The sequence below is a fragment of the Plectrocnemia conspersa genome, unplaced genomic scaffold (genome assembly GCF_051122295.1).
Source record: "Plectrocnemia conspersa isolate PC_06_02 unplaced genomic scaffold, ASM5112229v1 ptg000012l, whole genome shotgun sequence".
In the NCBI taxonomy this organism is placed as follows: domain Eukaryota; kingdom Metazoa; phylum Arthropoda; class Insecta; order Trichoptera; family Polycentropodidae; genus Plectrocnemia; species Plectrocnemia conspersa.
Window position 1 is genome coordinate 1,343,249 of NW_028277176.1, and position 24,292 is coordinate 1,367,540.

General features: G+C 29.9%; 1 protein-coding gene across 1 annotated transcript in view; it reads right to left on the bottom strand.

Moving 5' to 3' along the window:
* Nucleotides 1-24,292, bottom strand: part of qless (decaprenyl diphosphate synthase subunit 1 qless) — a 120,240-nt gene that overhangs the window by 30,391 nt on the left and 65,557 nt on the right. The window contains exons 3-4 of the mRNA XM_088200588.1: nucleotides 5,481-5,620; nucleotides 5,264-5,402 (exon numbers count right to left, since the gene is read on the bottom strand). Coding sequence (XP_088056714.1) covers nucleotides 5,264-5,402; nucleotides 5,481-5,620 — 279 coding nt within the window. The remainder of the gene's footprint in view (nucleotides 1-5,263; nucleotides 5,403-5,480; nucleotides 5,621-24,292) is intronic.

Genomic DNA, 24,292 nt, shown 5'->3' on the forward strand with positions numbered 1-24,292 from the left:
TCTATAAAAATGATAAGGGATTAACTTAAGCAATGGGCAAACATGCGAAAACCGGAGGAATCCGTAAGTGGCGTGTAGATTTTGTGTGTTAGCTTATGTAAACACAGCTCTGGGTTAAGTATAGTCAATTACGAAAATTACTCAGATAATTTTGCAATAAAATAGTCAATAGTCGTTAAAAATGCAAATAACTACACACACACACACATGTATTAATGTTTGCTCATATCCATCTCGTTCGTGGGTTATACTTATTTTAAGCGGTTTTATACAAACAGTGGCTTAAAAGCGGTTAGCTCAACGAAACTGATTCGATCATATCGAAGGTTAAATACCGGAAAGATCTCAATATGTTGAATATTTGGAAATATATAATATGAAGCCTACTAGAGAATGAATCGCAGAGTGAAGGTATCTTATTAGTTTTATATCTGTAATTGAGAAATATTTGATGAAAAATAAATGTCTCATACCTGGCAAAAAACAATATTGACCGAAAAATGCGTTTAGCTCGCATGAAATGTGCCAATCGACTGTTTTGGATTGAGAAAGAGTGTCGTTCTCTGATGAGAGTAAAATAAATTTATACAATGCAATGCATTTATCGTCAAGTGGCGAAAGATGATCTGGGGGTGCTTCTCATATTCCGGAATGGAAGGTATTAATTTTAGCAACGGATTTATAAAATTGTCCTGTTTTTTTTCTTTGCTTTGATGGAAACACATGTGCCAGATTGCCACTACATGAATGTTTCTGTCGCCTAGGTCACAAAGAATTCAAAATAAAGGTGTATAATTTCATTAAAAAATTAATACAATGCAACCGCGTGCACACGATCAAATCCCACTCAGAAGCGAAGACCACTCAAAATTATTCTGTAGAGCTAGTACATGATATTTTAAAAATAACCTTAATTATATTTAAGCTACACATCCACTTGTGATTAACTTATAAATTATTTTCGACTTGGGGGGCATAAAAACGCCACAGAAAACGAGTGGTTTTAATTTATATTTCAATGTATACAAATAATAAATTTACATTAATTAAAAAAAGATTGGCACGCTGGAATACGCCCTTTAAAACCCAAATCCTCGAGGGAAGTGATCTCTCGGACTGGCCGTCTGAGGTAGGGCTCGATGCACTACAGATGACGAACAAAGCATAGCAGAGTAACGCAAGTAATGCCAAAGGGCTCGGCCCTGAAGGGAACCGAGGGCCAAGGCTGCTACTGAGGCAACATATACATCCCTCGAAGATCAGGGGGTGGTTTTGTGACAAGAATAACATATTTAGTCCCGCTCATCCGGCCGTCAAAAGTTAGGTACACGCCCCCATACATTTTTGCAATCTGCCGATTTCCACGCAAAGGGGTTTCTTCTTATCTTATTATTAATGTAGTTCTTAGATTAGCAATGCAAAGGCATATTATAGTAGTTAAAAAATCGTAAACAAATTTTTGCCATTTAAATACTTTCGACTTCCATTAAAAGCATCCAAGAAAACATGCATATTTTCAAACATCTATCACAGACTCACCCTTTCTTATGCAGTGAAAAATTCAATAGTTTAAAAATATTAGTACAAATTTAATTTTAAACAAAAAAAGGATCTACAAAAAGTCTTGAAAATTAGTATGAAAAAGTATTATCTTAATTTCTAATGGCATTTTATTCCTTATTTATAATCTCATAGTATCTAAGAGTGACGTAAGTTGATAATCGGATGCAACTTACATAAATAAAAACACATTCGACCATTTGACACAATAGCGCATAGCTTCACACGATTTAATTATACAACATTGCATTCCAGACGAGTCTATGAAAATCAACAGACAGCGTGGCGCCTACAGTCGATCGACTCATAAAATAAATAAAAAACAACCCATCCAAGATAAACTTATTCAGAAAACGTGTTCAATGTCAAGAACTATATAAAATGTCTCGTTGTTTTTTATATTGATCAGCCAAATGAAATTACGTTACATTATTATGTATTATAAAAGTTGTAATAATAGAGTTGTGTGCAGTTGCGTTTGTTGCGACAAGCATTACGTAAAATTCGCGCAGATCATTTTGTCGAGAGCTTGCGTAATAATTGCAAATAGAACTCATTACCGAATACGCAGACAAACAGTTAATTATTGATAATTATACATATATTTTTTTGGCGAACGCACATGTTAAAGAAACGCGTGGTATTATATAAGCGATTAATCCGAGTGATTGGTTGCTATGTAAATTGAGAGTAAGTTGATCAAAATAACCAAACTTAACATATAATGTCGATTAAAGAGATGTCAGTTGTAACACGTTTATTTTACATAATCATTAATAAAGGCTATTTATTATCTAGACGAAAAGACTAATTCTGAAGATTGGTATGTTGTTAAGGAATTTGAATACATCTATATGAATATAACTGTACATAAAATTCGGTATATATAAATATCTGTACATAAAATTCGGATCTTTTAGTATATTCACCGTCAGAATGTGGGCTACTCGTCATTTTGACGAGTATTTCGCTTGATTTTGGAGTATCACAGTGATTCTCTAGGATTTACAACCATTTACTAATGGTGAATTAATTAAGCAGCTGTGTCTCGGGAAAATATATGTATTTCAATCATCCTTTCGGCGGGAACAGTTGCTAGAAGAGTTAAGCACATTGTGAGTGACGTCAATAGGCAATTAAATAAAAGTGGTTTTCTTTGGCTTAACCCAGTAGTTTCTAATTTTATGACATTCTTAAAGTAATGAATTGCTTAAACGCAAATTAAAAAAAAATGTATCTTCCAGGGAACGAATATGGTCAATTAGGTTCATATACTACAGGACTTATTATTCTATTTAGCAGCACCCAAGTGCAAAGACATTATTAAAGATAAAATACATAAAATCGCAATTTATGTATGGTAATTCAATATAAAAAGTCGTATAGAAAACCAGTTATATAAAAATCAGATCATTGAACTTTCAATAAAACCATTAACTAAAAATAAATATTATGAATACATATCAAGAAACACAAATGATCATTTTATTTTAAATGGCAATTTAAATATAATAAATATTGTTCTAAAATGTGTGAAAACTTAGTTTTTATTGTGGCTCGTTACCGAGCGTTCCTACTGCGACGGCACCGACACGATTTTATTGCTTTTGACGTGAATTTTTGCCTTCTGACAATTGATAATTGTTTTTGCGCCCTCCTGTTTGAATATATTTTGACCAACACTATATTAGAAGTTCGTAGTAATATTAGTAAGGATCATATTTTTAAAATATATTACAATATCGAAGATGCGATACTGTCAGTACTTCTTAGTTTAGCTTAGTTTGTATTTTAGACTTGACCAAATGAGAATTCTAAAAGTTAAATTATATTTTCGCTAGTAGAAACATATATCTACTGATGAAAATGTATTTGGATTTTACTAGTAAAAATATAACTTCACTGTAATAATATAAATTACTACGTATGTAAAAGTTGAAATCATATTAATTTACTAGCACTTGCCAGATAAATTATATTTTCACTGGTAAAAATATATATCTACCGGTGAAAATGTATTCCGATATAATTTCAATGAAATGACATATTTTAAAAAATATTTTGAGGATAGATTTTTTTTGAGAGATAACCCGAGAATTTTTCAAGGGGGGAGCAAAAGTTGGCTAGTCAGTGGTAGTATTTTTTTTAACATTTTGACTTTCACAATATTTCATTAAATGAAATGAATTTTTTGTCCAAATTCAATGGTGGGAGGGGGCAAGTGGTAGGCAATATCATGCGATTTAGCGCCGTTGGAGCACCTAAAACCCAACATTCATCAAGTTATACCGCCCGAAATGTATGAAAAAGTCATCGAAAGAATCGGCTGCTGCAAAAGCTCCAGAGGCAGCAATTCAATTGTATTTTTCATAATTAATGAAATACATCAAAACGTTCGATTAATAAAAAAATCTATAGATATCTTTAAATTTGTGTTGTTTTTAAAAAAAAAGTTCGGTAACTGAAGTTGGATCATCCTTATATATTAGAATATCCTTCAGCATGAACAATGTATCGCAAATAAAACTAAGGATTACTTTTGATTATATTAAAACATTTAGCGTAATTAACCCTTTTAGTGCCAAGCGAAATTAGGCGGTGTATGCTAAGAACGCGAATTTGGCATATATTTAAAAAAATTATGTGAGCTTATATTTATTATTGGAACAAATTTATGTAAGTAATTACCCAAAAAGTATCGAAAAAAAATATTTAATTATTTTACAAAAAAAAAAATACAAAACTAGGAACGGACACCCGCGTCCTAGCGGCATTTATGTCGTCGTTCGTAAGTGGACACCGTCCTTATGGCACTCAAATGGTTAATTTTCGCAACGTTATAGACAAGTCAACTCTTAAAATAAATTGTCTAAATATTGAGTTGAATTAAAACAGTAAATTCATTTATTTAAAAACAAAACTTTTTAGATTGAGAACCATGGATGACAATTCACACATCAAGGTTTTAAGCAACTGTTAAAAAATGGTTTCCAAAATTACTAAATCTTTTTACCGTAATATACTGATAAAAGTATCTTTGAGTAATAATAAAATAAAATACTAGAAATTTTATCATCAAGTCATTTAAAATGGCTTTAAAAAATATAAAATATTATGGGCATAGATGCTTTTGGACTGTAATGGTAAAACCATTTAAGTTTCCATTATTTATTAAATAATAATTAACGTTGATAAACGAGTGTGAGCTGAGGTTCCATTGTACTTACATATATACGAAAGTATTTGTTTTCTGAATTAATAATAAAAAAATCTTAATGATGTAGTATATATACAAAATGTATATGTAAATATATTTTTTAAGCCACTGCATATTTCTAAATTAAATAAGTAAACAATCGATATTAACGATCCTCGAAATGCACTCGAATAAAATTAAACATATGAATTATACATATAAATATTCCAAGACCTTGACCTCAATCAATCATATTGCATTAAGCCTTGACCGATTTTCCACACGTCGTTTTTAATATAAATGCAAAAATATAAGTTCACCGTTTACTCAACGATTTACAAATGTTTATTGACATTTTGCAATTAATAAAAACACGATAAACTTAATTAAAGTGGCAAGTAAAACCGTTCCGTTACGCGTAGATATCAACGAGCGCGCATTCGCGAAACTTTCTCCGCCAATTTTAATATTACATATACAATAATACATACAAACGAAATTAATTACCTTTTTATGATTCCATAAAATATTAACGCTGGGTTTGCCGCGCCTGCAATCGCTCTGGTCTATGACGTCGTCGTGTATTAGGGATGCTGAATGTATCATTTCACTGATTAGCGCCACTTGCCGCTGCTGTGATAATAAACTGAAACCGATGACGTCACACCCGTTACAAAATTTCGATCATTTAGATAGATAGGCACGCAACAAGTAAAATATTAACCTATTTTCTCCGTATATGTGATAATTGATCGCTCTGGCCATAAGCATCGCGACCATAGGCCTGAGCGCTTTTCCTTGACCGTCAAAGTAGTATGACGCAATTGTGTTTAGCTCTGGCTGTGTCGTGTTCTTTTTGATTTCCTGAAATAATAATAAAGAAAAACATATTAAAATCATGTCAATAATAAGCACATAATGGGTAGGAAATGCCGAAAGAATCATTTCTTACATACTTTCGTTTTTGCGCGAGTGAAATTGGAACTTTTGTTGTGCGAGTCGATTGATGTATGTATACGAAAAAAAAATATCTTGCCACAATAATACAGACAATTTAATGCATTTTCAATGTATTATAAATCTAAACTAATAGTAAATTACTTCGGTTATCTGAGACACCATTCCGTTTAATTAGGACAGTAAATTTAAATAAGGAAGAGGTTTTGCAAGCTCTAATTGTTAATTATCTAGAATTTTTATAATAGGTGAGAAATTAGCATTTTACAATAAAATGATGAAGATAAGCCAAAAATTTTCGGGCAATCCTTCAAAGAAAATAAAAAAACACCTATCGCAAAAATATTTTTAAAATATAGCATTTCAGTTAAATTATTTTTGAACATATTTTCATCGGTAGATATACATATATTTTTATCAGTGAAAATATAATTTATTTGGCAGGCGCTAGTAAAATTATATTATTATATTAAGTACTATATACATTTTCATACTTTTTCATACTCAACACATTATGTATATATTTAATTTTCATAGTTATAACACACCTACTTAATTTGCAATCCGATTATTTATATTCAGTCAAATCGAACAAATGAAAATTATTGTCGCGTAGCAAAATTTTATTTATAAATATTAATTATTTAAAACTGTTGTCACGTTACTGTCGGCCATCTTGTTTTATATTTGAATTCTTATTTTTTATTGGTCGAAACAACATAATGCATTACCGACGGCTCGAAAACCAATCGGAGCAAATTTAATTTTTATTTTTATTATTATAATTGAATATATTTAATTTGTACACATGTATTAATATACACCGTTCATACTTCTCCAACAGTTATTGATGCCGGAGACTATCAACAGCATTTCGCGACGACCAAGGAAGGAGGTCTGGCCTAGCGCCGGAGTGCGCAGTATTCCGGAGCGAATGCCAGGCAGGGTTGGATCTCAGTTGCCCATGGGCTGAAACTCCCGAGCCTAATGCATCTGCGGGACGCGGGTGTGGTGCCCGAGAAGTACCCACACCGTTCGCGAATTCCCAATATACACGCGTTAGAGCGCCACAGTGACGTCACGATGACGTTTCACGCCGGCGCCTAAATCAGTTCCACAAATACTCACAGGCGTCGCTTCATACGCCGCTGCGATCGCGGGATCAGTTGGTCATAGATTGGATGATGCTGGACAATTACAAGATATACCGAAATGAGAACAAATCAATACAATATCATTAAAAAAAGGTTAGGTTAAGTTAGGTTCTATAGTAATAGTCGGCGCGAGCGGTAGCGAGGCGCCTCTAAGACGATGCTAGAAAGAGACGCGAGATGTGACGTCGACATGGCGCCCTAATGCATGCTTTATGGGAATGCGCACACCGTTCATACAAAGCTATACAATTTACAGAGTAGAATATTGAGCATATAATGTTTCATTTTAAAGCATGCGCGTCCGGAAGAAGCGGCTTAGAACAATTATATATAAGATGCGTGAATGTGTATTTTTCAGTAAAGTTATATTTCACTAGTGAAGTTCAAATACATTTTCACCAGTTTATATATATTTCTACAAGCAGAAATATCATTTAACTGATAGGTGCCAGTGAAATTATATGCTGCTCTAAAATTTCTATGAAACTCTATTTGAAAGTTGCAAAACGTCCATTTGCAGTTTAAACTCAAACCTAACCTAAACGAATTAACCAAACTCAACTACTAATTAAAAGTTCGCAAGCTAATTATAGTATTAGAACTTTTCTCTCAGGGGAGAATAAGCGGAAAAAAAGTACAGAAAAATATGATAGCTATTCTGACCGATGTTACTAGTCTTATATAAAATGTTGTTACTTTTATTACTTTTGACGTGGATTTTTGACTTCTGAGAAGCGATGATTGTTTATTTTCGCTCTCTATCAGTCAAAATTCGGTTTAGATATGCTTCATTCGATTCTCACTTATCGTAAGTTGTAATATTGTTATAATAAATCTTATTATAAATCTTAATATGAACGCTGGATAACCGAGTGTTTCCACTGCGACGGCGACGGCACGATTTTATTGCTTTTGACGTGGATTTCAATCAAGGACCCCTTGAATTTGAATTTAATGAAATACTATGAATCTTAATGAAGTGGAAATATTATATAAAACGACTACTGACTGGCAAACTTTTGCCTCCCCCCCCCCTGAAAAAAGTTGAAATGACGTCCCTGAACACAAGACAGGCCACAATTGACGAATTGAGTCTCGACCCCCTCGGGAAGAAATGTATTTAACAAAACATATCAGGTAGCAATAAAATAGCGAAATAAAATTATATTGGCGAACAGAAGCCAAGCGATGGAGTGCAGATTAAAATACGTATATTTATGGGTTGCGACATTTTTTTAAATGGGGAGAGGGGGGTCCGAAATAAATAGCTTACGCACTTTTGAAATTGCTACAACCGGTATTTTTAGAATGCCTTAGTGAGTCGCGATCGCGTCCCTTATTCTTCCTGTCGCGGGCAAGACGTCAGCGCTTGAGCACTAGCCATACAGCTTCTCAACAAGCTTGCCAACATAGACGTCATTTAGAGGGGGAGGCGCAGGTAAGGGCATTTGCCACTTGAATTTTTCCAGAAAAAATATGTCATTTTATTAAATATTATGAATCTAAACCAGAAATTATCGTGTAATCATTCAAAGAAAATCTGAAAAAAAGTCTCGAATTAGGGTTCTCAATTACTCGAAGTTTTCAATTGGATGAAGTATTCGAATATATTTGTAATTTTTTAAAACTATAATTATAAAGCAGATGATAATGAAAACAAAATTATTTTTGTCTTAATCAATGCCAAAAATGTTGATTTATTTTAAAACATGAAATTTGAAAATAAGTTTTATTCAATTACCTAATATTATATTTCATATCATTGGGCCACAGCTAACGCATTTGAGTGTTTCTATAACTAGGTGTACTTATTTATAATATTTAATTAGTTATTTTTACAAATTATCACTGTTTTGATTAAAAAGCAAAAATATATTCATTAATTCTTTCAACAGGTACGACGCTAGATATATTAAATGAAAGAAATACATAAAGTATTATTAAATCATATTTATTTTGTAAGGTTTATTTACGCAATGGTATTAGGAATATTTTGTAGCAAAAAAAAGCAATAAATAGTATTTCAATATTCATATGTGAAACTGTACGTATAATAGTTTATAGGATAGTTAACCTTAATAGTGACAGATTTAAGATTTTTTTGGGCGGTCTGTTAACTTTTCGACCGCGCCGTAGACCACATTACAATCGAGCGATTGTCGAGTCAAAGCCTCCGCGTGAGGTCCAAGATTGCTATAGAAAGACGAATACAAAAAAACGGTCTTACACGTGTAGAAAACGCGTGTTTCCTCGAAAGCCCGAGGCTTAACGGCACTTTTGAGGTTTGTACCGGTGGGAAAATGCCCAACGCACCTGCCAATAAATACGGTCGGCAATAAATTGTGTGGATTGAATTCGATTACGATCGTTAATTGGACGTTTTGGAGATACTTTTTGAAAGGTCGGTAGAAAGAGTGTAGGCAGCGTGGTGGGTGAACTCACAGTAGGTACGCTGGACAATAAATTACATTTGACGATGTCCAAACTTTCGCCAATTGGTCTTCGAATGTTGTATTTTAGTTTTTCTCTGCTTGTTACCGAATAAGGAGAATTCTCTATTAACAAACGTCTTGGTACCAAATAGAGGAAACACATGATTAAAATTAGTTACTGCAATTTCTAAATTCTTTAGAAATTGTAAAAAGTTCGTGTTAAAAAAATTGCTATTTAAAAATATATTTTTTGAAACATGACAATATTAATATTCAATAAATGTTCACTTGTTGTTTTCTTAAATATATTTTGACGTTTGACTTTTATAAGTTAAATTATATTTTAACAAATGATTGCTAAATATTAAATAAAATGGTCCTTTAAAATCAAATTATAATATTGTTATATAAAAAATCACATATTATCCTATTAGTATTCTAAATATGTAAGTGATAAAGATTTGGACCGATATGACGGTTTTCAAGTTTTATTTTCCGTTTATCTATAGTTGTTTTCTACTTTTAAATGATATTTTTAGGTATATTTTAACTAACATCTTGCTAGATATTAACGATTATGAAATTGCTCCTGAATAATCTATTATAACTATTTTTACACAAAAATCACATACGTAAGAAATTATTTCTATTTTTTATAATTGTTAACTGCTCATATATTATAATAATAATATTTTTACTGACTATTTAATCTGTTTGTCTAAATGGTTAAATATCTTAATGTCAGTTATTTTAAATTCGTAAAAAAAAAAATTCACCGGGCAGCCGTGAAAGCTTTAATTATTAAAATTAAAACAAATAAAGCCAAAAAATAGAGTTAAAGTGTAAGAAATAAGGAAAAATACTTCAAAAAAAGGTATTTTTCCTTGTATTTTGTTTAATTTACAGTTCTTATTTGCATTACATGGCTATTGGAACAGTATTGATATATTTCATGAAAGCTTTTCAAACCGAATACATTTATAATGATAATATATTTCTAAGTGAAATAGTCTTGAGATGCTTTGATAATTATTTCAAAAATAGAACGCCAAAATTAAAATAAGTGAGAAAATCTCTTAGTGTAACCACAGGGATTTAAATTAATACCATTACTGTTTATAATATATATTAATAATTTAATAAAGTGTTTCTTCTCGGTAAATATTTCTCGTGAAAAACGCCAAATCAAAAATTCTTATTTCAAATAAGCAATTTTTTTGTAAAAAATTAAATTTGTACAAATAATTTAAATGTTTTACAATCGCTGCGTAAAAAAAAAGGTTGGTAAGTGCCAGATGTTTGAAAATATGCAAGCTTTCTTAATAGAGGTCCGATGTATTTGAATTACAAAAATATACTTAAAATTTTTAACTACTCTAATCGACCCTTTCTTTGCTTTGATCAAATAACTACATTAATAATTAGATTATAAGAAACCGCTCTGCATGGTAATCGGCAGATTTAAAAAATGTTTGGGGACTTTGCACAGATTTACGCCATAAAATTAAATCTAGTTTTAATAATAATCCAAAAAGTTTTTTATCTTGATCCTGTTAAAAATATAAAAAATCTAACATTTTTTTTACGATTTGGGTAAAAATACGGAAGCCTGAAATTTCTTCGTAAATCGACGTTATCGTTCTATAAATGAAATAGTCTTTAGATGCTTTGATAATTATTTAAAAAAGTAAGAAAAATATCAGGGTGTGCCACAAGGATTTAAATTGTTTATAATAGTTATTAATGATAAATTAAATAGTGCTTCTCTTCAGGAACTATTTTTAGAGAAAAATGTCAAATCGAGAGTTTTTATTTCAAATCAGTAAATTTCTTGACAACTTTCATTGAACCTTTTTTGTTAAGAATTAAATTTGTAAGAATATTTAAAAATGTTTTACAACTTACGTTGTACGGCTTAAGAAAGGGTGGGTCTGTGCCAGATGTTTGAAAATATGCATGCTTTCTTAATGGAGGTCGAAAGTATTTAAATGACAATAAAATGCTTACGATTTTTTAACTCCTTTCAATATTTTGATAACCAATGAACTACATAAATAATTAGATATTAAGAAAATGGTCCTTAGAAATTAAGTCGCAATGGATCGCTTCACGGGGGAACAACCAACGTTCTGAGTAAAACAGTTTTACAAAAACGATTCTTATGTGATTAGTCGGCGACTGTTTCGCGCTCACTACCGATTACACAGTGAATATCAATGTCCGACCGTAAATTGAATTAAATCGTTGCTCGGGAAGTTCGAGGAGACCGGTTTGATCAAGATCAACTTTGCGTCAAATTTGGAAACTGTACTTGAAATTACTCATATAAGATACAATTGGTGCAAGATTGGGCAACCTGCCATACATCAATGTGACTATATCGTTGTGTCATAGTGTTTCAAAATCTAGGTGCCAGATTCGAGGAATGCTAGTGGCGGGATGATGGACAATTGAACAACATTTTTTAAGACATGATTTTTCCGATTGTGTTCCTTAAATGAAATAAACATTCAATAAAATACGAGCTACAGCTTTTTATTGAATTTTCAAAAGTGAAAAAAACTTATGGCCTAGCTTGTATATATGTAGATAAGCACATACTTTATAATACGCTTATTTTTTTATCAATATTTCTCGAGAAAATCGAGAAATGTAAAACATCGAGAAAACAGAATGCCTAATAACAAGTAATAATAAGATCGGTTTGTATATGACACTTTAATTTTTTGTAGTTAATAACTTTAATAATGAATTAAGTATAAAATAAATGTCATTAACAAGTAATGTATAATACATATATAAATTAATTATGAAAATATGCTAGATAAAAATATAATGGTTGTAAATAATTTTATTATATAAATAATAGATAATATAAAATAAGATTACATATATTATAAAAGAAAAAATTTCAACCTTTCCATCCCTAAGCGGGGTACATAAGTACCCCAAAATTTTACAATATATTTTAATTATATATTTATTGAAATCTACAACGAATAAAATGCGGAAAATGTTAAAAATAGTAATATTTTTATTACCTTGAATTTTCAAATTTAAATTTGGTTGCTTTGTACCCCATTTAAAGTTAACGCGCGTGTTTGAACATGTACCAAACCAAAATAAACCGTTTTTTTTCGGTATAGCTCCGGTTTTCATTCTGACAAAAATAATGTTTTAAGCCCTGGTTATTTCATCTTCTGTTTAAGATGCTCTGCTGTAACTTAAAATTTACCATGTGAGAAACATTCATTAATCACTTCACAGCTGAAATATTTTACAAAAGTTGTTTAAAAAAACGATATTATTTTTTTAGGTAAATAATAAATATACAACAAAAAAATAAAAATTCAGAACATACACCCGAAAAATACGATTTTTAGAGGGCAATTTATATGAGCAATTTATAAAATAATTGTTCCATAAAACGAATTGTTTGTGCATTACTAATGGACGTATCAGATGCGAGCGAGCATTTATCAGAACAGTGAACACCTTATGAATAACTTTCTGCAAAGAAGAAACATAAATGCACAAAGTATTCGTTTTATGGAACAAAAAATATACAATAGTGTAAGATTACCTCATTTAAATTTTTATGCAGCAATATTGTATAATCTTAATATTACCTCATTTTAATTTGCGTGCAATAATACTGTTTAATGAATTAGATAAGACAATGTTGCAAATTAGTTTTAAATAAAAATATATTTACTAATTGTTTCATTGAAAAATTGGAATACAATAGTTAGTTGTTCAAGTGATATAAAAAATATTTTTTTGTGTTTTATATAAATGTGAAAATAATATATTGCAAGAATATATAAATATAAATAAAACAATTTCCGATTGTTTTATTATATTATCGTTTTTTTATTGCTTCAATAAAAATAATTTAATTATGCTTCGAAAGTATGCTGATGACAATTAAGTATGCTTCTTCTTAGAAAAGCATTTAAAATGTAATCAAAATATAACAATAATTGAGTCGTCGTTTCTCAATCGGTGTGTCGCATAACAATAGTGTCACGGTCGGCAAGTTAGTCAAAAATTTCCCATAATAATCATAAATAAAATATTATAAAAATTAGGCAATTTCGCATGATGAGTCAATATTTTATTTAAATCTGTGATTATAAATCATTTTTACAGTTAAGCTACTTTTAAATGCTTAATTTCAATGAAAAAATAATCAAATAATACGTAAACGAATTATTTATTAAGGTATTATAGATTTATTTATATAAGCAATAATTAATTCTAATAATATGACATAAAACCAATAAATATATAATGTTTTACTTTAGATTTAAATATTAATATATAAATTTACACCTTTACAACTAATTTACATTTTTTTATTTAATTTTTTTATAAAATAATAATTAATTTTACAAACATATATACAATACATTTTAATGTTAACAATTTTAAGTAATTTGTTTTAATTTAAAATTAGTGAGACAGTGTAAGAGGAAAAACTAAAAACTTTTTAAGGCACAATTTATTATACCTATCTACCCTAAAGTTATCTATTTATAGTATTAAATATAATACATCTACACAAAATATTATTCCAATTTTCCAATGAAACAATTAGTAAATATATTTTTATTTAAAGCTATAATACTTTGTGATTTTTTCAACTTTGTCTTATCTAATTCATTAAAACAATATTGTACATACAAATTAAAATGAGGTAATTTAACACTATTGTATATTTTGTGCTCCATGAAACGAATTTTTTGTGCATTTATGCATGTAAACTAAATCTTAGCATCTCATCTTCGATAAAGGATTCATTGCAGAGAGTTATTCAAAAGGTGTTTGTTCACTGTTCTGAGAAATACTCGCTCGCATCTAATACATCCAACAGTAATGCACAAAAAATTAGTTTTATGGAACAATTATTTTATATGCTGCTCATTTAAATTGTCCTCTAAAAATTCGTGTTTTTTTGAGTAAATGTTCTGATTTTTTTGTATTATTATTATTTACCTAAAAAAAAGTTTTTTTGAACAACTTTTGAAAACTATTTCATTTAAGGAACACAATCAGAAAAATCATGCCTTAAAAATAATCCACCATCCCGCCGCAACATTCCTCGAATCTGGCACCTAGATTTTGAAACACTATGACACAACGGTATAGTCACATTGGATGTATGACAGGTTGCCCAATCTTGCACAAATTGGATCTTATATGAGTGTAGTTTCAAGTCCATTTTCCAAATTTGATCTTGATCAAACCGGTCTCCTCGACTTCCCAAATAATGATTTAATTAAATTAACACTCGGACATTGATATTTACTGTGTAATCGGTAGTGAGCGCGAAACAGGCGCCGAAAAATCGCATAAGTCTTGTAAAACTGTTTTACTCAGTGAATCGGTTCATTGCGATTAAATTTCCAAGGACCGAACTCCCGCTTAAAAAGTGCAAAAACTTATGGCCTTCCCTGTATTATTGATGAACAGAGAATTGGAATGGGATGACGATTTTTTTATAATTTCAGGCTCCCGTATTTATACCCAAATCGTTATGAAAAAAGTCAATAACAGCTGGTGCTACATTACATTTTTTTAAATTTCGAATAAGATTAAGATCAAAAATCTTTTTAGATTATTAATAAATCGAGATTTAATTTTATGGCGTAACTCTGTGGAATGTCCCCATACATTTTTTCAATCTGCCGATTTTGTATTATCTTTGGTTATCAGAACAAAGAAAGGAGTTTAAAATATTGTAAACATTTTATTGCCATTTAAATACTTCCGACCTCTATAAAGAAGCATGCATATTTTCAAACATCTGGCACAGATACACCCTTTCTTACGCAGTAAAATGTTTTACACCAAAGGTTGTAAAACAAACAATAAAATAAACGTAATATATACTACGTTTTTAAACGTACTATATATAGTACGTTTTTGCACGTTTTTTGCAGTTTTATTTGGGGTTGATGATTAATATAACATATGTTTAGCTAATGCTAAACGAATCCAAATAGAAGCTGTGAAGTAATAACACGTATAAAATATGTTTTTTAGAGAAACTACATACAAATACGACATACATAGTTTGTGATAATATATAAATTAAATTCAGTCAAGATTTGTTAATAAATAAAATAAATTTCCGTCTCGACCACACACAAACAAACAAGCAAACAATATCATCTATAATAACACTTCAAAGAAAAATTGCGCGTTCAAGGTTTTTTAAATATTTGCAGTGACAAACACGACAGATCGCTGTACCAACACTTCCAAGGTGCAAAAGGGTGTTTAACGGTTAGTTTAACCGTGAACAATGAGTTCCAAACATCCGGCGCCGGTATACGAGACAAGTGTCGCTTTTTTTAACGCATTCATTTGAAAGACGCACATTTTCAAATGCTAGACAACACACGAGGAGCGTGCTCGATTTTGCATGGCGTTTTAGTTTTGCGAGAGAAAGTGAACGGGGAATCGGCTCTGTAAATAATTCTGTAATGCGAATCATTGCAATTAAACGCGAACGCACGCGTACGACCTTAAATGTTTGCACGAAACGATAACCATAAGCGTAATCGTGTATGTATGGGTAGGAAAAACGATTTATGCTGTTTGTGTATGGAGCGCCGATTGAGATTGAAGCAGTTTACGCTTGATTAGGCCTAGAAGTTTCCCCTGTGAAAATTTCGAAAATTATTCAATTTTAAAACCAACAACTCCTATAGTTTTTCTATAAACACAAATATTGATAAAAGCTCCTAAAATAAATTTAATCAAATGCAGTATATTATTAAAATGCATATTCGCAGGATTTGCCCTAGATCTACAGTATCGGTTTTTAAAGCACGATTATAGATTATGAGCAGTAAAGATTAAAAAGCTGTTTCGCATTATTGTAGTAAAAAAATGCAATAATATGATATTAAAATTGCTGCCTTATCAAAAATTCATTCATTTCCATTAAGAAATTATCTGACAGCAAACAATTATTCTTAGATGGTATTTATAATTCAAGGATTGAAATATTTTCATTAAAAAAAATATTAATTAAATTTACTTTGTTATAAAAATACAGCAAAATAAAAAATATTTGATTTAGAGCACAACGATTCGCGTATTCTAAGTCAAAAAAAATAGTGTATACATTGGTAAAAAAAATTAAATTTATCTAAAAGATTTGCTGCCAACTTCTCGTTTATCTGATGTTTATCATCAATTAAAATTAGTTCGCGTACTTTGGATATCACTGCTATTAATGATAGCACAATATGCTTTAGTTTTTGCGAGTAGATATTACAAAACCTGACGTTAAACATCAAAGGAAAGAACGGTAGACTTTACCCGCCCGCGAATTACCATAAGCGAACGCAATGTGTAGATACTACCTGACCCTTTGGTTAAGTGTTAACCAGATTAAGTTTTTTAATTATGTGAAATCAGATTAAGATTTGATACACATAAGTTTTTATTTATTAATAACATTAATAAGAGATTAATATTATTAATTTATATTTTCATTATTTAAAAAAAAAATTTATCGTGTCTAAGAGATCGAAATTAGTTATTATTATACAACTATAATTCTGATCGATCATCACAGATTAGGTTTTTCTAGATCCTAATCTCACGAATTAATATAATATGATATATATTCATGAGATAATATATGTGCGTATGTATAAAAAATATATTTCATATACATAGGTGCAGGATGAATTGGTGTTGAAATAATCTTATCTATTATATCCTTTTAAAATTATATAAAGTTTATTATTTTTAGATATAATGAAACATAAAAGCATATGTTTCATTATATCTAAAAATTAGTATTGTTCGTCAACATTAAGAAATGTATATAAAAAAAAAAAATTATATTTTATAACAATTAGGCAATAGAAAGTTCAATTAAAAATACACAATTAAAATTCGCATTGCAATAATTATATTAATATTTGCAAATTCTTCTTTTTTTTCGAAATTCGAATGGCAATTATGGCATAGTTAAAGAGTTGAGCAAAAATTTATGACAATTAAAAAATACGTAATGAAATATTTAATAAGCAAAATAACTTTTAATTGAATCAGTTATTATTGTTCAACGTAATATAATGTATAATATTGAAATCAATGGTTTATTCATTTTTATCTATATTTTAATATGCCGTTAATTTATAATCGATTTCGTCATTATTTTTTATGCGGTTTAAGCATACTTCATTTACTGTTTGTTTGAACCAAAAATTCTGCTTAACTGTTAGCTTAAATATAATATTTAACTGTGTATTTAAATATACACATGTATTGTATAATACAAATATTTAAAATGTTAAATATTCAAATATTAAAAATCCTTGGTAAGATTTTTTTTAATGTATACTATATACATACATATATTAATGATTTTAATATTAAATATGAATTAAAAATATCCTGTTGAAAATATAATATAAAAAGCATTATTATTTATACATCAAAAGTTTTCCTTGGAGATAACGACAGGAACGATTTGTTTACTATGAGAGCTTTATTTGCATACAAATATTGTATAATACAAAAAGGTTTTAAAGTACAAATTCGAAGAACGGTAATGCGGTAATTAGTAACCTTGAACGTTCAGTTATGTATTATAGTATATGTACATTTGGTGCTATTTTGTTTGAGAAGTTAACAGAGCATAAATTAAACGTGAGAATATAGCGAAAACGTTAATTGGAAATTATGCAATGATTCTAAATTATTATGGGAATGTTGAAGAAAATATTCAAAAGACAATTTGAATGACAATTCAGAAGTATTATATAAATATTACTTCCAAATATTTATTTTTATTCTATTAAATATATTTAATCATTTATTCACATACTTGTGTGAAATATATAAGAAATATTACAAAGTATGTAAATGCTCATAATTCAGAAGATTTTGTATTCACGCAGGTCTTTGACCTAAAAGTCACTTCTTTAACTATGAATATATCCACATTTTTCCTTAAAAAACTTACTCTGACTACGTCAAGGACCGGTTACTAAAAATGCAGACGAAGGATAAAAGGTTGAATATACATATTATAAAAAAATATTACCTTTCAATGGCTATAATAATTTAACATTTTTATAAACAGTTATTTTATTCATATTAATACCAACGATATTTTAACACAATATAAATTATTATATATTGGACACAATTTTATAATAAATTGCTTTACATATAAAATAGCTAATATATTGCAAAAATAATAAAAACCCTATCTGATTATTCACCAAAAAAAATTTAACTATAAATATGTCAATATTTTTTCTTAAAAAATTTAGTATTTGACTACATCAAGGACCGGTTACAAAAAATGCTGACGAAGGATAATATCTATATAAAAAAATATTACCTTTCAATGACTACAATAATAATTTAGTGCCAGATTTTAACATTTTAAAATAAATTATATAGCATTTGTATAAGCAGTTATTTATTTCATAGTAATATTGAAGATTATTTTTTATATATTGGACTCAACTTTAGATTAAATTAATCTTAATAATATTAAAAATTAAATATATTTTTCTGCAAAAACAACATTAATATCTATCTGATAATTAAGCAAACAATTTTTTCCCGAGAAAAATACTCAGTATGTAAATTTAAATTAAAGTTTCATTGGTTTGTTTGCTTTTGTGTATTGTGTTACTATTGTATATTAATGTGATAATCAATTATATGAGGATAAAACCCGTTTTTATTTTACAACTCTACTAAAGTTTATGAGATAAGTGCAACGTTCTATAGTCAAAATATTAATATGTTATATTGTATTTACATGATAAACTCGTTTTTGTTATTATTACATTCCGTAAACTTTTTGCCTTTCATAGATCATATATTTTTTTATTAAATATTTATATGTTTCTAAAACATATTATCCTCAAGAATCTGTTTATTATGATGAAAATGTGAATACCATGGAAATTCGTCATTGAATTTATTGGGTTTTTTTAAAATCCGTATTATTGCTACAAATTAAATAAACATAATAAGGAAAATATCACATACTAGCCCATCAGTAGAATATATTTTCGATATTATATATCTACCGGTTAAAATGTATTTGGATATGATTTCACTGAAACGCCAATGGAAATATACTTCACTGAAACATATGTCTTTGTGACTAACTTAAAATATGAATTTATTTCTTAAGGAAGAATACCACGATTTTTAATAATGTTTCACTAATTTCTATTTCTAACCTTCAATTTAGATCGGATTTTGTTAATTTTTTTATTCATCAGTACTATTTTATAAAGATCAAACTTATAGTTTTATTACAATTTTTTATACGCTTCGTTAGGAAAAAAATTTACGTGAACATAAATATGGTTTTCAATGGTACTTTTATAAACAGGTACCACTGTGGAGTGGAACGGCACAGGATGCCCATGTGTATTTAAGATTAAACGATACTAAAATATACATGAAATCAGTTTTTATTTTACTATCCTAGAAGTTCATTTGTTGATATAAATTCGTAACGATTTTTTGAAAAACAATGAATGCCTCAACAATTCATTTATTCAATATATTATATATTAATGAATATATTTAATGCCATAATATTCATAATAGGCTTTCAATTAATGTTTTGTATATATTAATTTATAAAATATTGCCGTTAAGACTACAAGCATATAATAAAAATGATTAATTACAATTAAAACAAAATACCGATAACGTATTATCACAAGCATGTCAATTTTTTGCGGTTTTTAAATGTAAGCATTCAAAAACTGTATTTGAAACGTCATATACAATATATGTCATGATATAACAAAAGTAATTAACGCGTTAACTGCCATCATATTCATTGGTGCCAGTATGGCGCTGCGCCAAGGTGTGCATCGATACCCGGCAAACTTTGTTAACGAAAAAAAATTGTTTGCGGCATCGGTCAATCCCAAATTCCATCTTTCATGGTGGGATTGAGCACTAAATGTACCCGACATAGCTTTTAAAAGTCACAACAACCAGACTTTTTTTAGTGTTATTTATTAAAATAACACAATGAAAGTTCTAAAACTAATTATAGTCCAAAATAAGTCCAAAATACAAACTAAACTAACTCATATTTCAGGGGAAAATAAGCGGAAGAATAAGTACAGACATCGCTTCTCACATATTGTTTCATAGTTTGTCAGCATTTCTATATTATACTATGTTTTAAAAATATTACCGAACTATAGACTTCCAATATAAGTATATTCAAACCGAATTTTGGTCAGAAGAAGGGCGCAAAAATAATTATCACTTCTCAGAAGTCAAAAATTCACGTCAAAAGCAATAAAATTGTATTACATTTGATGATATTATTGCAATATCTAGTAGACGAGGTCAAAAGTACTGACGTCTAGCACCCCCAGATATACTTGACTTTCCGCTTTCGTCGATGCTAGTGGGTGACCGTGAATTGGTGTTCGTATTCCGGGATCGATCTCGTCCGTCCTGTCACGCATATTAATTTGAAGGTGAAAGTTAATGGCGAGGCGTCTGTATAATGTTTCTATCGACGTATGCACCTCCGTAACGAAGAAAAATTTCTCGGCGCGCCTCGATTCGATCGAGACGTGCGTTCACTCCGAATATCGAATTCTTGCGAGAAATAACGCTCCCAAAAACGACACACGGTGAAATCTGCCCACTTTTTTCTCTTTCGACAAAACGCAGCGGCGCATTAATATTGATTATATTCAAATCGGACGGGCGTGCCGAGAGAAAGTCCTGGACTGTCCCGGATCGACGGGCCGTTGACGGCTGACGGACGGCACGCTTGGGATTCCATCAATATGGGCTACTTTTAAACGCTCCGCGTTTTAATTAGTTGTAACAATAGCGCAATACTATAGTTAACCTCCCATAGAACCATATTTAATGTTGGATTGTAACAAATAAATATTAAACTAGTACATTATTGATAATTTGCAAGATAAAAACTATGAGGTTTACTCAATAAAAAAAACTTTTTGGTTTATATACCAAAGGCAAAATTATCATCAGGTATACTTTCTTTTTTGACAGAACTATAAGCAAAATAATGAAGTTATTTTCAGACATGTTGCAGTGACAATGCATTTGTTAAATTATTCTAAAATGTTTCTGTCATGATTACATGTAATTTTGGGATGGGAGATTTTCATAGCATATGTATAATGGTGAAAACAGAGTGGCATTATTAAGCCATTTTCACTTAATGTCATTGATATATAAGCTGTAAATGTATATAGTCAATTTATAGCAATTAGTCTATTCATAATATATTTTCAACAATGAGGGTTGCGTCGACGACGGTAAGTATTCACCTTTACATTGCCTCATTAACTCATTATAGAACGCATTACATAATTATATTATTACATAATAAAAGATGGTTCATTAACGTTTATTTTGATAGTTATTAGCAGCGCGTGGATAATCATAAAATATTTAAATCCACAGCAAAAAAAGTAAAAGTAAAAAGTAATATTAAATTTATTAAATTTAATTTAAAAGATTATTTCCTACATCGTTTATATAATATAATCGAGCTCTTCGGTCCATTCATATAAAAACGCACGTGGAATAACATTTCACTGTCATTGTCAAGTTCAACGTGAGACTAAGAATATTGGGCTATTTTATTTTTACAGGGCCGCCGAGAGCGAACCTGGGCCCTAGGAAAACAATGATTCCGGGCCTCATGACAAAAATAGCATTTAATATATTTTTTAACATCGTAATTTTTTTTTTTAAATAAATAATAATAAGTACGAGTTAACTACAAATAAATATAAAAGTTAGCCACCATTGCAACATATTTTAATTAAGCAATAAAAATATTTACTTGATAATTAATCGTATTTTTTTTTACTGCTCAGTGTTGCCATATAGCGAACTTCCAGTCCAGGTAAAAAGCAATAAAATAGTGACATCGCAGTGAAAACCTTCGATTAAAAAGCGTTTCTATTAAGTGAGTGAATTTAGCCCAATAGGAAAGCGCAAAAAAGTATCCCTTCTCAGCAGTCAAAAGCAATAAAATCGTGTCGTCGCCGTCGCAGTGGTAACGCTCGGTAATTTTGCGTGTTTATATGAGGAACATATAAACCGAATTTTGCCCAGTAGGAGAGCGCAAAAAAATTATTCCTTTTCAGAAGTCAAAAATCCACGGCAAAAGCAATAAAAACAATTTTTTTGTTTTTGTCGCGAATTTTTGCTTTCTGAGAAGTGATTTTTGCTTTCTGAGCGAATTTTTGCTTTCTGAGCGAATGGGCCCGAGACAGCTGGTCATTCGCACCGTAGCCACGACCCGACTCTCGTAGCGCCAAAGCAATGTATGTAGTATAATACATTGCATTACCTATAAAAAATGTAGTCTTATTTATTTAATGCAATGTATGTAATAAAATATTAATCTATAATTTTCTTGTTTTCTACATCTATCATGTGTACATGTCGATTACTAAAATATTATCATTTATATATAAGTTTTAATTTTGTATGCAAACATTTTTTTATTTATACTGTTTATATGCAGACTTTAAATAACAATATTACGCAAAAAATCCACGTCAAAAAGCAATAAAATCGTGCCGTCGCCGTAGTAGTGGGTACGCTCGGTACTCTAGCGTTCATACTACGATTTTTATAATAATATTATAAATTAAATGAGGAACATATAAACCAAATTAAGACCAATAGAAGAACGCAAAAATCAATCATCCCTTCTCAGAAGTCATAAATCCACGTCAAAAGCAATCAACTTCGATCAAAAAAGCAATAAAATACAAATACGGATACGATTTGTAGATATAAATTTTTCTGAAAAATACGAACTAACGCGAATCGACAGTAATTGACTTATGTTACACGCGCTTCGCATAAAGAATCTGAGCATCTTTAAAGTATTGAAACTTTTGGCGATGTGACTACTAAATTATTCCCGCTCAAATTTTGATCTTTCTGAGCTAGATGGCTCGTGCAAGAAGAGCGCTCCCAAGTTTTGACGTCCTGGCCTCAATGGGCAAGAATAAGGGACGCGATCGCAACTCTCTAGGGCACTCTACAGACATAACAAAGCATTGACACTGCCCCTTAGCAGCTTTAAAAAGTGCTTCTCGTCAATTTATAACAAAAGAAATAAAATCCGTGGAAGTGGGTACGCTCAGTACTACTTTTCTAATAATATTACAAATTTAATGAGGAACATATAAACCAATTTTGACCAATAGGAGATCGCAAAAAACAATTATCACTTCTCAGAAGTCAAAAATCCACGTCAAAAGCAATAAAATCGTGTCGAAGCCGTCGCAGTGGGAACGCTCGTCACCGAGCGTTCCCACTGCGACAGCTTCGACACGATTTTATTGCTTTTGACGTGAATTTTTGACTTATGAGATGTGATAATTGTTTTTGCGCTCTCCTATTGATCAAAATTCGGTTTGAATATAATTTGATCAGCCCTTTTATATTATAAGTCTATAGTAGTATCGGTAAGGATAGCTAACATATTTTTACAACATAGTGTAATATCGAAATGCAGACAAACTATACTTATTCTTCCGCTTATTTTCCCCTGAGAGATGAGTTGGCTTAGTTTATATTTTGGACTTCATCTAATGAGAGTTCTAAAACTATAATTATTTTTAGAACTTTTATTAGGTTAGGTTTGGGTTTGAACAGCAAATGGACGTTTCGCAACTATCAAATTTAGTTTCATCGACATTTTAGAGCAGCATATTAGCGCTTATCAGTTAAATTATATTTTCGCTAGTAGTAATATATATCTACTGGCGAAAATGTATTTGGACTTTACTAGTGAAAATATAACTTTACCGAAAAATACACATTCACTGTAACATTTTTACATCGGATGTAAATAAATAATGTTAAGTATGTAAATATATATTATATATTACTACATATACAAAAGTTGAAATCATATAATTTTACTAGCATCTGCCAGATAATTTTATTTT